A 17,181-nucleotide genomic window follows, 5' to 3' on the forward strand; every position below is an offset into this window, starting at 1 on the left:
CTAAAGATATTTGGCCAACCGTAAGCCCCTAGACAGGGAGGGAGGGGGGAAAGGCACGAAAGGGCTGTGTTCAAATCTGTTACATTTGGACTTTTACTTATTTTTTCAACCTAGTAAATAAGGGGATAATGCCTAAATCTATCGTACGTATCTTGGTCCTTGTTGGCGTAAGCCAAAAATCGTATTGACTTCCAGGGGCGAGTCCAGGATTTCTCGTACAAGCCAAAACACAGAGGACAACCAAACTATACATTATACGGCGTGGCAGGTTATATTTTATTTATATCTGAGCTCAAGTGTTACTCACTGAGTGCAGGGCGCACTTGGTAGCACTAGATATTACTTAGTGCAGGGATGAGTGTCATTCACTGAGTGCAGGGCGCACTTGAAATGCAGGGATGAGTGTCATTCACTGAGTGCAGGGCGCACTTGGTAGCACTAGATATTACTTAGTGCAGGGATGAGTGTTACTCACTGAGTGCAGGACGCACTTGAAATGCAGGGATGAGTGTTACTCACTGAGTGCAGGGCGCACTTGGTAGCACTAGATATTACTTAGTGCAGGGATGAGTGTCATTCACTGAGTGCAGGACGCACTTGAAATGCAGGGGTGAGTGTCATTCACTGAGTGCAGGACGAACTTGGTAGCACTAGATATTACTTAGTGCAGGGATGAGTGTCATTCACTGAGTGCAGGGCGCACTTGAAATGCAGGGATGAGTGTCATTCACTGAGAGCAGGGCGCACTTGGTAGCACTAGATATTACTTAGTGCAGGGATGAGTGTTACTCACTGAGTGCAGGACGCACTTGAAATGCAGGGATGAGTGTTACTCACTGAGTGCAGGGCGCACTTGGTAGCACTAGATATTACTTAGTGCAGGGATGAGTGTCATTCACTGAGTGCAGGACGCACTTGAAATGCAGGGGTGAGTGTCATTCACTGAGTGCAGGACGAACTTGGTAGCACTAGATATTACTTAGTGCAGGGATGAGTGTCATTCACTGAGTGCAGGGCGCACTTGAAATGCAGGGATGAGTGTCATTCACTGAGTGCAGGACGCACTTGGTAGCACTGGATATTACTTACTTAGTGCAGGGAGCGTGATGACCTTGACACTGGCTGGTCCATCTCCAGCTACGGATTGCGCTAGGACGCCTATCTGGTATTGGGTTGCCGGGGACAATCCGCATACCCACTTGGTGGTACTAGTGGTAGAGGCGTACACCTTGCCATCTAGCAGCACACGGTAACCCTACAACAGAGTATGTGATGTTCTGCTCAGTTATTGGACATACGCGTTTCGAATCTCTCCTTCCGTACGTCCACCTATATATCTGCTTTAGTTGCTTTTGTCCCCACTAGGCCTACGCCAGGCACGTGCCCAGGATTGACTAAGGAGGGGGAGGGAGGGTGAACATTCATAGGAACCATATGGAAAAAGCATAGAATTTGAAGATTCCTTAATAAAAAAACACTTTTTGGCCGCCAAAGGGGGTGCGCGCACCCCCCAGTGTACGCGCCTGCACGCAGACTATGTAGCTTTTCTACAGCTGCTTTGCAGCCTTTCTATCTTGCATTTATAGTTTGCTTGTCTAGCCCCTTTACCCCACAAACTACATCAATCAATGAGTTTCATTATCCCAAACAATATGTTTAAATAAATTTTAACTATTCTTTAAGGACGCTCTTGCCTCGCAACCATAAAAAGTAATCCATACTTGAACATAGGTAGAATCCCTTATACACTAACCTTGGCTGGGAACGGCCTGCTGTCAGTTTGAGAGAATGGGGGCGGGTCCCATTTCATCAGCACACAAGTGTCGTTATTTGCCATCTTATGCAGGTTTCGAGGGGGAAAAGATGGTTCTGGAAAAGAAGCAGCGTGTAAACCATCAGGTGATTAAGGGTGGTGATTAGGACCACTCAGACCCTTCTCTGCCAACAAAACCCCCTTTTGAACACAAAAAATCCTCTCTACCACAAAACCCCCTCTAGAATCTCAAAACCCCCTCTCGACCACCAAAACCTCCTCTTGGCAACCAAACTCCCCTTTTTGCCACCAAACCCGGCTCACGGCAACCAAACCCCCTCTCGACCACCAAACCCCCCTCTCCACCACCAAACCCCCTCTCGACCACCATAACCCCCTCTTGACCGCCAAAACCCCTCTCGACCACCAAAACCTCCCTCGACCACCAAAACCCCTCTTGACCACCAAAACCCCTCTCGACCACCAAAACCTCCTCTTGGCAACCAAACTCCACTCTTTGCCACCAAACCTCGCTCTTGGCCACCAAACCCCCTTTTGGCCACCAAACTCCCCTCTCGGCAACCAAACCCCCTCTCGACCACCAAACCCCGCTCTCGGCAACCAAACCCCCTCTCGACCACCAAACCCTGCTCTCGGCAACCAAACCCCTCTCGACAACCAAAACCCCCATCAAACCCCCTCTCGACCACCAAACCCCATCTTGGCCACCAAACCCCCTTCTCGACCACCAAACCCCCCTCTTGACCACCAAAACCCCGTCTCTGCCACCAAACCCCCTCTCGACACCAAACCCCTCTCTCGGCCACCAAACCCCTCCCTTGGCCATCAAACCCCCCTCTTGGCCTCCAAACCCCTCTCTCGACCACAAAACCCCCTCTCGACCACCAAACCCCTTTCTCGGCCACCAAATCCCCCTCTCGAGCACCAAAACCTCCTCTTGGCAACCAAACCCCCCCTGACTAGCACCAAACCCCCTCTCGACCACCATAACCCCCTCTCGACCACCAAAACCCTCCCTCGACCACCAAAACCCCTCTTGACCACCAAAACCCCTCTCGACCACCAAAACCTCTTCTTGGCAACCAAACTCCCCTCTTTGCCACCAAACCCCGCTCTCGGCCACCAAAACCCCTCTCGACCACCAAACCCCCTCTCGACCACCAAACCCCCTCTCGACCACCAAAACCTCATCTTGGCCACCAAACTCCCCTCTCGACCACCAAACCCCCCTCTCGACCACCAAACCCCGTCTCTGCCACCAAACTCCCCTCTCGGCAACCAAACTCCCTCTCGACCACCAAACCCCCCTCTTGAACACCAAAACCCCGTCTCTGCCACCAAACATTCCTCTCGGCAACCAAACCCCCTCTCGACCATCAAACCCCGCTCTCGGCAACCAAACCCCCTCTCGACCACCAAACCCTGCTCTTGGCAACCAAACCCCTCTCGACCACCAAAACCCTCATCAAACCCCCTCTTGGCCACCAAACCCCCCTCTCGACCACCAAACCCCCCTCTCGACCACCAAACCCCCCTCTTGACCACCAAACCCCCCTCTTGACCACCAAAACCCTGTCTCTGCCACCAAACCCCCTCTTGGCCACCAAACCCCTCTCTCGGCCACCAAACCCCTCTCTCGGCCACCAAACCCCTCTCTCGACCACCATACCCCTCTCTCGACCACAAAACCCCCTCTTGACCACCAAAACCCTGTCTCTGCCACCAAACCCCCCTCTTGACCACCAAAACCCTGTCTCTGCCACCAAACCCCCTCTTGGCCACCAAACCACCCTCTTGGCCACCAAACCCCCTCTAAACCATTAAAACCTCATCTTGGCCACCCAACTCCCCTCCTTGCCACCAAACCCCGCTCTCGGCAACCAAAACCCCTCTCGACCACCAAACCCCGCTCTTGGCAACCAAATTCCCTTCCGACCGCCAAAACCCCTCTCACGAGCACCAAACACCCCTCTCGACCACCAAAACCCCCTCTCGACCACCAAACCCCCTGTCGACCACCAAAACCCCTTGTCGACAACCAAAACCCCTTGTCGACCACCAAACCCCCTCTCGACCACCAAACCCCCTCTCGACCACCAAAACCCCCTCTTGGCCACCAAAACCCCCTCTTGGCCACCAAACCCCTCTCTCGGCCACCAAACCCCTCTCTCGGCGACCAAACCCCCCTCTTGACCACCAAACCCCCCTCTTGACCACCAAACCCCCCTCTCGACCACAAAACCCCCTCTCGACCACCAAAACCCCCTCTTGGCCACCAAACTCCCCTCTTTGCCACCAAACCCCCTCTTTGCCACCAAACCCCTCTCTCGGCCACCAAACCCCCCTCTTGACCACCAAACCCCTCTCTCGGCCACCAAAACCCCCTCTCGACCACCAAACCCCTCTCTCGGCCACCAAACCCCCCTCTCGGCCACCAAACCCCTCTCTCGACCACCAAACCCCCTCTTGGCCAACAAACCCCCCTCTTGACCACCAAACCCCTCTCCCGACCACCAAACCCCCTCTCGACCACCAAAACCCCCTCTCGACCTCCAAAACCCCCATCTCAACCACCAAACCCCCTCTTGGCCACCAAACCCCCCTCTTGACCACCAAACCCCTCTCTCGACCACCAAACCCCCTCTCGACCACCAAAACCCCCTCTTGACCACCAAACAACTCTCTCGACCACCAAACCCCCTCTCGACCACCAAAACCCCCTCTCGACCTCCAAAACCCCCATCTCAACCACCAAACCCCCCTCTCGGCCACCAAACTCCCCTCTTTGCCACCAAACCCCGCTCTTGGCCACCAAACCCCCTCTCGACCACCAAACCCCCCTTCTCGGCCACCAAAACCCCGCATCTGCCACCAAACCCCCTCTCGACACCAAACCCTCTCTCGACCACTAAACCCCCCTTTCGGCCACCAACCCCCCCCCCCCCCCTCTCGACCATTAAAACCTCATCTTGGCTACCCAACTCCCCTCTTTGCCACCAAACCCCGCTCTCGGCAACCAAACCCCCTCTCGACCACCAAACTCCGCTCTTGGCAACCAAACCCCCTCTCGACCGCCAAAACCCCTCTCACGAGCACCTAACCCCCCTCTCGACCACCAAAACCCCCTCTCGACCACCAAACCCCCTGTCGACCACCAAACCCCCTGTCGACCACCAAACCCCCCTCTCGGCCACCAATTCCCCTCTCGACCTCCAAACCCCCCTCTCGGCCACCAATTCCCCTCTCGACCTCCAAAACCCCCATCTCAACCACCAAACCCACCTCTCGACCACCAAACCCCCTCTCGACCACCAAAACCCCCTCTTGGCCACCAAACCCCCCTCTTGAACACCAAAACCCCGTCTCTGCCACCAAACCCCGTCTCGACACCAAACCCCCTCTCGACCACCAAACCCCCTTTTCGGCCACCAAACCCCCTCTCGACCACCAAACCCCCTTTTCGGCCACCAAACCCCCTGTCGACCACCAAACCCCCTGTCGACCACCAAACCCCCTGTCGACCACCAAAACCCCCTCTCGACCACCAAACCCCCCTCTCGGCCACCAATTCCCCTCTCGACCTTCAAAACCCCCATCTCAACCACCAAACCCCCTCTCGACCTCCAAAACCCCCCTCTCGACCACCAAACCCCCTCTCGACCACCAAAACCCCTTCTTGGCCACCAAACCCCCCTCTTGAACACCAAAACCGTGTCTCGCCACCAAACCCCCCTCTTTGCCACCAAACCCCCTCTCGACCACCAAAACCCCCTCTTGGCCACCAAACCCCCCTCTTGAACACCAAACCCCTCTCTCGACCACAAAACCCCCTCTCGACCACCAAACCCCTTTCTCGGCCACCAAATCCCCCTCTCGAGCACCAAAACCTCCTCTTGGCAACCAAACCCCCCCTGACGAGCACCAAACCCCCCTCTCGACCACCATAACCCCCTCTCGACCACCAAAACCCTCCCTCGACCACCAAAACCCCTCTTGACCACCAAAACCCCTCTCGACCACCAAAACCTCTTCTTGGCAACCAAACTCCCCTCTTTGCCACCAAACCCCCTCTCGACCACCAAACCCCCTCTCGACCACCAAACCCCCTCTCGACCACCAAAACCTCATCTTGGCCACCAAACTCCCCTCTTGACCACCAAACCCCCCTCTCGACCACCAAACCCCCCTCTTGACCACCAAAACCCCGTCTCTGCCACCAAACTCCCCTCTCGGCAACCAAACCCCCTCTCAACCACCAAACCCCCCTCTTGAACACCAAAACCCCGTCTCTGCCACCAAACTCCCCTCTCGGCAACCAAACCCGCTCTTGACCACCAAACCCCGCTCTCGGCAACCAAACCCCCTCTCGAACACCAAACCCTGCTCTCGGCAACCAAACCCCTCTCGACCACCAAAACCCCCATCAAACCCCCTCTCGACCACCAAACCCCATCTTGGCCACCAAACCCCCCTCTCGACCACCAAACCCCCCTCTCGACCACCAAACCCCCCTCTTGACCACCAAAACCCTGTCTCTGCCACCAAACCCCCTCTTGGCCACCAAACCCCTCTCTCGGCCACCAAACCCCTCTCTCGGACACCAAACCCCTCTCTCGACCACCATACCCCTCTCTCGACCACAAAACCCCCTCTTGACCACCAAAACCCTGTCTCTGCCACCAAACCCCCCTCTTGACCACCAAAACCCTGTCTCTGCCACCAAACCCCCTCTTGGCCAACAAACAAACCCCTCTCTTGGCCACCAAACCCCCTCTCAACCATTAAAACCTCATCTTGGCCACCCAACTCCCCTCCTTGCCACCAAACCCCGCTCTCGGCAACCAAAACCCCTCTCGACCACCAAACCCCGCTCTTGGCAACCAAATTCCCTTCCGACCGCCAAAACCCCTCTCACGAGCACCAAACACCCCTCTCGACCACCAAAACCCCCTCTCGACCACCAAACCCCCTGTCGACCACCAAAACCCCTTGTCGACAACCAAAACCCCTTGTCGACCACCAAACCCCCTCTCGACCACCAAACCCCCTCTCGACCACCAAAACCCCCTCTTGGCCACCAAAACCCCCTCTTGGCCACCAAACCCCTCTCTCGGCCACCAAACCCCTCTCTCGGCGACCAAACCCCCCTCTTGACCACCAAACCCCCCTCTTGACCACCAAACCCCCCTCTCGACCACAAAACCCCCTCTCGACCACCAAAACCCCCTCTTGGCCACCAAACTCCCCTCTTTGCCACCAAACCCCCTCTTTGCCACCAAACCCCTCTCTCGGCCACCAAACCCCCCTCTTGACCACCAAACCCCTCTCTCGGCCACCAAAACCCCCTCTCGACCACCAAACCCCCTTGTCGACCACCAAAACCCCTTGTCGACCACCAAACCCCCTCTCGACCACCAAACCCCCTCTCGACCACCAAAACCCCCTCTTGGCCACCAAAACCCCCTCTTGGCCACCAAACCCCTCTCTCGGCCACCAAACCCCTCTCTCGGCGACCAAACCCCCCTCTTGACCACCAAACCCCCCTCTTGACCACCAAACCCCCCTCTCGACCACAAAACCCCCTCTCGACCACCAAAACCCCCTCTTGGCCACCAAACTCCCCTCTTTGCCACCAAACCCCCTCTTTGCCACCAAACCCCTCTCTCGGCCACCAAACCCCCCTCTTGACCACCAAACCCCTCTCTCGGCCACCAAAACCCCCTCTCGACCACCAAACCCCCTTGTCGACCACCAAAACCCCTTGTCGACCACCAAACCCCCTCTCGACCACCAAACCCCCTCTCGACCACCAAAACCCCTTGTCGACCACCAAAACCCCTTGTCGACCACCAAACCCCCTCTCGACCACCAAACCCCCTCTCGACCACCAAAACCCCCTCTTGGCCACCAAAACCCCCTCTTGGCCACCAAACCCCTCTCTCGGCCACCAAACCCCTCTCTCGGCGACCAAACCCCCCTCTTGACCACCAAACCCCCCTCTTGACCACCAAACCCCCCTCTCGACCACAAAACCCCCTCTCGACCACCAAAACCCCCTCTTGGCCACCAAACTCCCCTCTTTGCCACCAAACCCCCTCTTGGCCACCAAACCCCTCTCTCGGCCACCAAACCCCCCTCTTGACCACCAAACCCCTCTCTCGGCCACCAAAACCCCCTCTCGACCACCAAACCCCTCTCTCGGCCACCAAACCCCCCTCTCGGCCACCAAACCCCTCTCTCGACCACCAAACCCCCTCTTGGCCACCAAACCCCCCTCTTGACCACCAAACCCCTCTCTCGACCACCAAACCCCCTCTCGACCACCAAAACCCCCTCTCGACCTCCAAAACCCCCATCTCAACCACCAAACCCCCTCTTGGCCACCAAACCCCCCTCTTGACCACCAAACCCCTCTCTCGACCACCAAACCCCCTCTCGACCACCAAAACCCCCTCTTGACCACCAAACCCCTCTCTCGACCACCAAACTCCCTCTCGGCCACCAAACTCCCCTCTTTGCCACCAAACCCCGCTCTTGGCCACCAAACCCCCTCTCGACCACCAAACCCCCCTTCTCGGCCACCAAAACCCCGCCTCTGCCACCAAACCCCCTCTCGACACCAAACCCTCTCTCGACCACTAAACCCCCCTTTCGGCCACCAACCCCCCCCCCCCCTCTCGACCATTAAAACCTCATCTTGGCTACCCACCCAACTCCCCTCTTTGCCACCAAACCCCGCTCTCGGCAACCAAACCCCCTCTCGACCACCAAACCCCGCTCTTGGCAACCAAACCCCCTCTCGACCGCCAAAACCCCTCTCACGAGCACCTAACCCCCTTCTCGACCACCAAAACCCCCTCTCGACCACCAAACCCCCTGTCGACCACCAAACCCCCTGTCGACCACCAAAACCCCCTGTCGACCACCAAAACCCCCTCTCGACCACCAAACCCCCTGTCGACCACCAAACCCCCCTCTCGGCCACCAATTCCCCTCTCGACCTCCAAAGCCCCCTCTCGGCCACCAATTCCCCTCTCGACCTCCAAAGCCCCCATCTCAACCACCAAACCCCCCTCTCGACCACCAAACCCCCTCTCGACCACCAAAACCCCCTCTTGGCCACCAAACCCCCCTCTTGAACACCAAAACCCCGTCTCTGCCACCAAACCCCGTCTCGACACCAAACCCCCTCTCGACCACCAAACCCCCTTTTCGGCCACCAAACCCCCTGTCGACCACCAAACCCCCTGTCGACCACCAAACACCCTGTCGACCACCAAACCCCCTGTCGACCACCAAAACCCCTGTCGACCACCAAAACCCCCTCTCGACCACCAATTCCCCTCTCGACCTCCAAAACCCCCATCTCAACCACCAAACCCCCCATCTCAACCACCAAACCCCCCTCTCGACCACCAAACCCCCTCTCGACCACCAAAACCCCCTCTTGGCCACCAAAACCCCGTCTCGCCACCAAACCCCCCTCTTTGCCACCAAACCCCCTCTCGACCACCAAAACCCCCTCTTGGCCACCAAACCCCCCTCTTGAACACCAAACCCCTCTCTCGACCACAAAACCCCCTCTCGACCACCAAACCCCTTTCTCGGCCACCAAACCCCTTTCTCGGCCACCAAATCCCCCTCTCGAGCACCAAAACCTCCTCTTGGCAACCAAACCCCCCCTGACGAACACCAAAACCCCGTCTCTGCCACCAAACCCCGTCTCGACACCAAACCCCCTCTCGACCACCAAATCCCCTTTTCGGCCACCAAACCCCCTGTCGGCCACCAAACCCCCTGTCGACCACCAAACCCCCTGTCGACCACCAAACCCCCTGTCGACCACCAAACCCCCTGTCCACCACCAAACCCCCTGTCGACCACCAAACCCCCTGTCGACCACCAAAACCCCCTGTCGACCACCAAAACCCCCTCTTGGCCACCAAACCCCCCTCTTGAACACCAAAACCACGTCTCTGCCACCAAACCCCGTCTCGACACCAAACCCCCTCTCGACCACCAAACCCCCTTTTCGGCCACCAAACCCCTTTCTCGTCCACCAAACCCTCTCTCAGCCGGTCACAAGTCTACGTGGTATAACTTACTGCTAATGTTGGTTCGGGCGGTCACTGGGCCTGCAGCACCACCCTGGCCAATCGCCGATGTAGCAAATACCTGCGAAGAAGACATTCTATATCAATCACTTTTACAAAGTACTATATTCGTAACCAGATTGTCATAGAAAGTGTGAGTTCGTCATTACCCCTCCCCCCATCTTCCCTCTCCTGTCCACCGCCAGCCAGCCTACCGTCAGCCAGCGAGCTAACTACCCTTCTACCCTTTTCATACACAAAGACACAAAAATAGGGTGTCTTGGCAAAGTTTGAAAAGAAAACACTTGCAACGACGCCGTGTATTAACTTACCTCAAACGAGTATAGGGTGTCTTGGCGAAGTTTGGTAAACTCTATGGAGGTAACCGTGCCGTCCACATTCTTTGGGGTAACACGAGGGTCTTCTACCATCCACCAATGAATCTACAAGAAACATTTAACCCTCAAATATAACTGCCATTAGTTAGAACTAATAGAGAAAACGGCAAACAAAATAATACAACAATACTTGACGAATCTAATGATATTCATGCTCAGGGATTTGAAATGCAGTTTTCAGGGAAAGCAAAACTAGCCATCCCTTTAGTTAATATCCTCGGGCTGACACACCTCACTCAAACCCTTCTATTCTCTCCTGTCCAACCTCTCCCGTAACACTATTAATTGCAGGTAGCTGACCATTACCCCGGTATTAAAGTAAGACTATTGATTGCACGTAGCTGACAATGTTGTATACAGTCGTTTGACAAAAGGTTGTCGTGAACCGGCTTAGCGACTACGCGACAAGCCCGCATGTAAGCAAATCACTGAAGCGCCTGGCTGCATTATTAGCCACCGCATAACTTCAGACTTAGACGCGGAGCGGTGGCTAATATATGCAGCTAGGCGCTTCAGTGGTATAACCCATGTTTACACAAGGGTTTGTCGTGTAGTCGCAAAGCCGGTTCATAACAACCTTTCGTCAAACGACTGTATAATGGTGTCCCCTTTTCCACGGAAATAAAATAAGACTGCTAATTGCAGGTAGCTGGCAATGTAGTATGGAATGGTGTCCCACTTAACCCAGTAATAAAATAAGACTATCAATTGCAGGTAACTGACCGTGTAATGTAGAACCCCCTGGTGGGTGTTCATCTCTGGTGCACCTCAACTCACCTCACTCATCCCCCAAACCCCCTTCCCTGGTAATTCAATAACACTATTGTTTGTAGTAAGCTGACCGTGTATTGTTGAATCTGCTGGTTCGTGTTCTTTGGCTTGCTCCACTCGACCTTGATAGATGTGGCACTTGTTGGGTAGGCATGGAGGTTCTCAGGGATGCCGGGAGCTGGTAAAAGGCAGAGCGTGTATAACTATCAGGCGGAAGTCGTTTACCAACAAACTTTGGTGGTGACGATTATCATAAAAGGCCTTTTGTAGAGTTGGTAAACTGACACTCAAGGCTTTCCATTAGAATGGTTAAATGGTTATGGCGCTTAAGGCTTTCCGCTAGATTGGCAATGACAACTGAACCTTACCACTAGAATTGGTAAAGGCGTTTAAGGCTAACCGCTAGACTTGGTAAAGGTGCTTCCAGGCTTACCGGTGGAGTTGGTAGTAGCGCTCACCACATCTGAGAAAGGGCCATCACCAACTGCTGTATACGCCATGACTTTGAAGTAGTATTTAGTGGCCGGGAGGAGATCATAGATGACTGCGTGTGTTAAGAGACCATTGTCGATCGCCTTAACTTCCTCGAAGCCATGCTTCGGATTCACACTAGGGAAAGAGAATGGAAACATTGTAGGGCACTGGAAATCTTCATAGGTATGTCCCGATGATTGTAAAGGTAACACAAAGGAAAGTCCTATATGTAAAATCTAGTACCAAGATCACCCCGGAATCTACCGTTTTCTGACGGAAACTGACTAATAATCATCCCTCGATTGGGGGAAAATTTAATAACTAAATCTCCTTCGTATTATATCATAACTGATGCTGCGCTTTGTGCTTTAGGGCTGAACAAACAGCATTCGAAAAAAAAAACTGCACGGCTGTATAACCATTTAGCTCTTGTAAAGACGAGTGTCTTTTGACTTACAGAACATGGATTATTTTTTACCTTTTGAATATTTTGTAGCCTTGAATGTACAGGGTAGCCTCCAGAGGTGGTTGCCATTCGACGCTGACAGCGTTAGAACCCAGAGATACGGCCTTTACTGATCTCGGGCGGATATCTGTACGCCGAGGCAAAAACAGCGAAAGTTTGATCTCAAATAATTTGGTTAAAGTATAGCTGACTTGAACTGTCAGCATTGAATTCCATTTGGCCCATTTTGCTTCATAGTTGTCCCCATTTTACACAGATATGTATACAGACTACAAGTCACACACCTTTTGACACGAATATCGATATAGACGAGCCAATTGAGCTGACCAGGTTTGAGACACTCACGCTGACTTTGTACCTGAAGGAAAATTAAAGTCTGAGAAATTAAACAAAAACACAATAATACAATAGACTTCACACAGGATCTTACGATGCTGATCTGGAGAACGTGTATTTAAACACGGGCTGCCATTGCTTGACAGTCTTGCCATCGACCTTCCATGTATACGTAAGTGTGCCAATTTCATCCTAGAAACAATGTAACAGTTTGAGTTAATAATTCAAGGGAAAATATTAATAATACTTTGAGTCTGGAATCCGGAATAACAAGTAGTTTTCGAGCCGTCTATTATTTTTTCCTTCTGGTTCAAAGTCAGAGTGAGTGTCTCACACCTGGTCAGCTCAATTGGCTCGTCTATATCGATATTCGTGTAGACAAATACAATGAGTGATGTTCTTGTAGAGCGCTTACAAATGAAGCCTCTACCAACCACCATTTTGTCATCCTAGCGAAGTACTAAGCGCAAAAGGGCATCCATGCATTTACATTGGTTGGAGAAGATATGGAGAAGATAGCGTTATGTTCGATAGAGTTTGCAAAATGAAGAAAACGCTATTTGCGTTCGAATATTAAATAAAAACAAATACGAAGGTGTGGCAGACAGATTCTCCCACTACCACGCGGTTAAACTAGCCTTTTTGTTTTGAAATGGCGGCGTTTTACCGGCGAACTGTCACATTTCGACAAATGCTAAGAAAACTAGACCAAACCTAAGGCTATAATTTTCTTTATGACTCCCTCATTATCAAAAAAATGGTCATCTTTTGTACTGTATGGTTTAAATGCTGTGCAGTTAGTCAAAACAGCGACTGAAGTCAGCCTTTTGTACCTTTACTCGAACGATTCAACACTACGATTGTGCTTGTTTTCGCCAGAGCACGCGCATGCGCATACGTTATTCAGCACTTTCCCACTAACAACTGTGGCTTTTGTCTCTTTGTCAAAAAGAGGCAAGGCTCATGGCCACTTACCACGAGCCAAACTGCGAGTTATCAGTGAAGAGTTAGTTAGAAATAACCCTCAACATCACGACGCTATACTCTTTCGATTGGGGTTGTAAAGTATTTCAATAATGAAGGAATAAGTGCAATGAAAGGTAGTCGAGAGCTCACCGGGGTGTAGTTCAGAAGGTTGGCAACAAAGACGATCTCCTGGTCGATTGATGGGTCGGGAGGATTGACACTGATTGACAGCCTGTCACTTTGAAGTTCGGCTGTCAGATATATGACACAAACATGAACACAATGACTCGGTGATAGTAGTGATAACAATGACTTGATAACGATGACGGCTGAAAAGTATCTTTGAAAACGTTGGCATTATCAACAATGTCAGTGATGATATGATGACATTGACTTTGGTAGAAGTGATGATGATGACGATACTGCTTTTTATGTTTATGGTGATGAGGATAGTGATGATGATGTTAAAAACAACGATGACTATTATGATCATGAAGGCGAATTCAACACAACTCACCTTCCACATAAACGTCACTACGCTCGACAAGGATACTGCGCGTGTTGGTTACAGTCAATACAACCACGTAGTGACCACGCCTACGATAAAGATAAGACATTGATACCATCACACAGCGACATAGTCTCGGTTACTGAGTGCCTCTAAATGATGGGGTATCTGGAAAGATTTGTCAACACAGACTACGATTTCCTTTCGATTGCCTTGATGATCTGTGGGTCTTACTTGGGCGGATGTGAGTCTTTGCTGTGTTGTTGGGTCTACGTGAAAGTTGAGAGTCTGGCTGAGGACGTTGTGTTATTAAAGACCTCTGGATCCAGGTTTGCGGAGAACGGCAAACGTGATCACGTGATCATGGTCTTGACGTCGAGTTTGCGGTTCACGTTTCGACGGCGAGGTTGCCTTCTAGTGGTAATTGATTCAAGGCGAACTTTTTGAGCACTCAAACTTTGATTAACTCGCGTTTAAGTACAAAAAATAGACTTATTCATTTGTGTTTTACACAAAGATTAGTTTTGCCCACACGGAATATAAACTATGCATATTTTTAAGCAACATACGACATCGGAAGCTGTCAAAACAAGCATGCCGGCTATCAGCTCTAGAACAGGTGCGTGGGCGAATGCCGTATCTTGACTTGAAATTTAATGTTGGGTTTACATCTCACTTTATCGATAATACATTTCTCCATAATCCACAAATAACGATTTCAGCAATGAAAAAGATTGAAGTTAACCTGTCAGTAAGAGCCTGTAAAGAGGCAATCTATTGGTCTCCATAATAAAATTGAACCGACGATATATAATATTGATCTTTCGCCGAACGTGAAACGGCGAACCTTGGACGTCAGCTTGCGGTTCGTCGTTAGCCGTAAACCTGGATCTAAAGGACTCTATTGTGCTATTGAAGAAGTAAATTGTGAGTCTGTTGGGTGGTTATGTTGCGTTTTCGGGCCTACTTAGACAAGTCTGACATAAGGTTAGTTGTTGGGCTTACTTGGTAAAGCTGTGAGTCTGGGTTGCTGCGTTCTTGCCGGAGCCTGTGAACCTGTGGTTGTCTCCGAAATCCCACCTTCAAGACATTCACAATATTAGAAAAAAGAATAGATAATAATTAAGATAAAAATGTTGGAATTTTAAAGGGTTTCAAGGTGTTTTTCAAACTGTATTTTGATAGAAAAAAGACTTGTCCTGTATGCGAGATTTTACTCTAGTACAAGATACTTTAGGAGATTCGAAAATGGCGTTGATTCAGTGTCATCATGAGACTGCGGTGACATGGATAAATGCTAAATTTATTAAATTCCTTCATAATAGCATTTTTGGCGGGACCGTACCCAGGATTTTTCTTTGGGGGGAGGGGGGGGGGGGGGTGCGAAATCCGAAAAATTTTTCCGGAGGGGGGGGAGTTTTCTGATAAAAATCTGACCACCCCCGAAAGAACAAAAAAGTTTTTTATGCCTTTGCAGCATATCCACGGGACGTTTATTGTCGGATTTGGCTACATACCAGAGGGATCTAGTTCATGCTTTATAGTTTTGTCTACAAATAGCACGTCTATTGAGAACTGAAAGTGGACTTTCGGTCGTTGTGTGTGTGGGGGGGTGCGTTCGTGGGGGGTGCGTTCGTGGGGGGGGGTGCGATATATTTCGCGGTACCCAAGGGCTTCTCCTCTCCTGAGAATGGTCCGATCAATTCCTACTTACGAGAATTTGATGTTGGGTAGGTATCCTTTTCCTAAGGAGGCGGTTAGAGTGACAGTTTCGTTCACCTTAACCGCGTTAGCACTAGAGGTAAGGCTCAGTCCACCAAGATCTGCAAGAGAACACATGGGTTAGAGATGCAACATGTGCACGAACCACAAGCGAGATATCTTTTGCCACACCTTACAAGGCAACGGATAAATCGGAGCGAACAAAGCGAGCTGCAGCGTTGCACACGTTATTACACAGAGGATAACAGGGGAGCGGCATGCCACTCGCTAACGAACCACATATAACCTGAGCTCATAGCCTGCAGCCGGCTCTAATTTGGGGTTATTTGGTAATATTTTTGTTTTCGAATATTAGGAATCATTTGGATCGCGAAAAAGGCCGAGGTGCCCTGGGACAAGGGTCGCTCGCCACAGAATTCCTCGAATGGGAGCAAGCCTGCGTAGCGAGCGCAAAGGGCTTGGGAAAATGAAGGTATGGACCCCGCGCGCCTGGAGAGAAGGGTGCAGCGCCTCGTCCCTTTTCTCTTCTTTCCCAACGCTTTGTGTTCGCGAGCTGCTGCGTGCCACACGTTATAACCTACCTGTAGGCTTTAGATGCTGTTTTCGGCCAGAAAAACCTTGGATTCGGATCCAAGATGGCGGCCACGAACTACGATTTCGGGATTTCGAGGGATTTTCTCGCGGAAAACAGCCTATAAAGCCTACAGGTAGGCTACACACGTTACTAGGCATAAATCGTACCACACATAGTAAGGTGTTTGCTGTAATATGTAATAAAGCAGCGGATAGATCTGAGCAAAGGTTATATAGATTACTTATAATTCATGGTATACATTATACTCAGTCAATTTTTAGTTTAAAGGTTTCTTTTACAACCAAACAGTGTGTCTATCTTGCCAAAGACTCACTGAAAGAAAATATGGACGTTTTTGCAGCCAGTAAGTAGCGCTCGAAGACTATAGGTATTTTCCTTCTATTTTATTCGTGCACTAAAGCGTCAACTTATTTTTACCTCCAACAGGACATGGAGTCTTTTTCGGAAGGAAGAAATTTGAATCACCACCAACACACTTGTTCCCGATAACTTTACGATACCTGGAAAATAAATGCACATTTATGCCGATGCACGTTGAAACGTTGATGCACCTATAAAAGGACAACGTCTTTAAACACGGAAATTCGCGATGAACTAATGAATGTGACAGGCATTTGAGTCGCATCAGTTTTCTGCTGTTATCATTTGTCTGCCGCGAAAAATAATGAAGTATGGAAAAGCATCCAATTATATCGGCTGATTTGGGGATATTCTTGCAATATCTTTTAAATTTGGCAAATAAAATGACAAAAATACAACGAGATGGTTACTCAACAAAATTTGTCTCAGAATTTTTAAATACAAAATAGCAAAAGTCTAGGGCAGGCGGGCCCGTTTCCTTGCGAATTAACCACTGCATTCAATGATTAACAATAACAAGGGAGTGGGTGATCGACATTAAAGACTAGCTTATCATCGTATCATCGATTATTGTTCAATTGGGATTTACCCGCTAGATCGGTTGTAGAAAGTGCCTTCAGGACAATTATCAGGGATGACGTCATTGTCCAAGTCTTCATCGTCGGACAAGACACATCCGCGCCCGGGTGAGGAGGTGTTGGCCACAAACCCAAAGTCA

At 51.2% G+C, this 17,181-nt stretch overlaps 1 protein-coding gene across 1 annotated transcript in view; it reads right to left on the reverse strand.

Moving 5' to 3' along the window:
• Positions 1-17,181, reverse strand: part of LOC5513708 — a 45,153-nt gene that overhangs the window by 10,781 nt on the left and 17,191 nt on the right. Inside the window, exons 15-29 of the mRNA XM_048726072.1 lie at positions 17,053-17,181; positions 16,521-16,603; positions 15,501-15,609; positions 14,792-14,866; positions 13,796-13,875; positions 13,429-13,529; positions 12,407-12,504; positions 12,261-12,334; positions 11,989-12,103; positions 11,470-11,645; positions 11,108-11,214; positions 10,200-10,310; positions 9,880-9,949; positions 1,754-1,869; positions 1,090-1,255 (exon numbers count right to left, since the gene is read on the reverse strand). Of these exons, the coding sequence (XP_048582029.1) occupies positions 1,090-1,255; positions 1,754-1,869; positions 9,880-9,949; positions 10,200-10,310; positions 11,108-11,214; positions 11,470-11,645; positions 11,989-12,103; positions 12,261-12,334; positions 12,407-12,504; positions 13,429-13,529; positions 13,796-13,875; positions 14,792-14,866; positions 15,501-15,609; positions 16,521-16,603; positions 17,053-17,181 (1,610 nt within the window). The remainder of the gene's footprint in view (positions 1-1,089; positions 1,256-1,753; positions 1,870-9,879; positions 9,950-10,199; positions 10,311-11,107; positions 11,215-11,469; positions 11,646-11,988; positions 12,104-12,260; positions 12,335-12,406; positions 12,505-13,428; positions 13,530-13,795; positions 13,876-14,791; positions 14,867-15,500; positions 15,610-16,520; positions 16,604-17,052) is intronic.

This window comes from Nematostella vectensis, chromosome 4 (assembly GCF_932526225.1).
Source record: "Nematostella vectensis chromosome 4, jaNemVect1.1, whole genome shotgun sequence".
Classification (NCBI taxonomy): Eukaryota; Metazoa; Cnidaria; class Anthozoa; order Actiniaria; family Edwardsiidae; genus Nematostella; species Nematostella vectensis.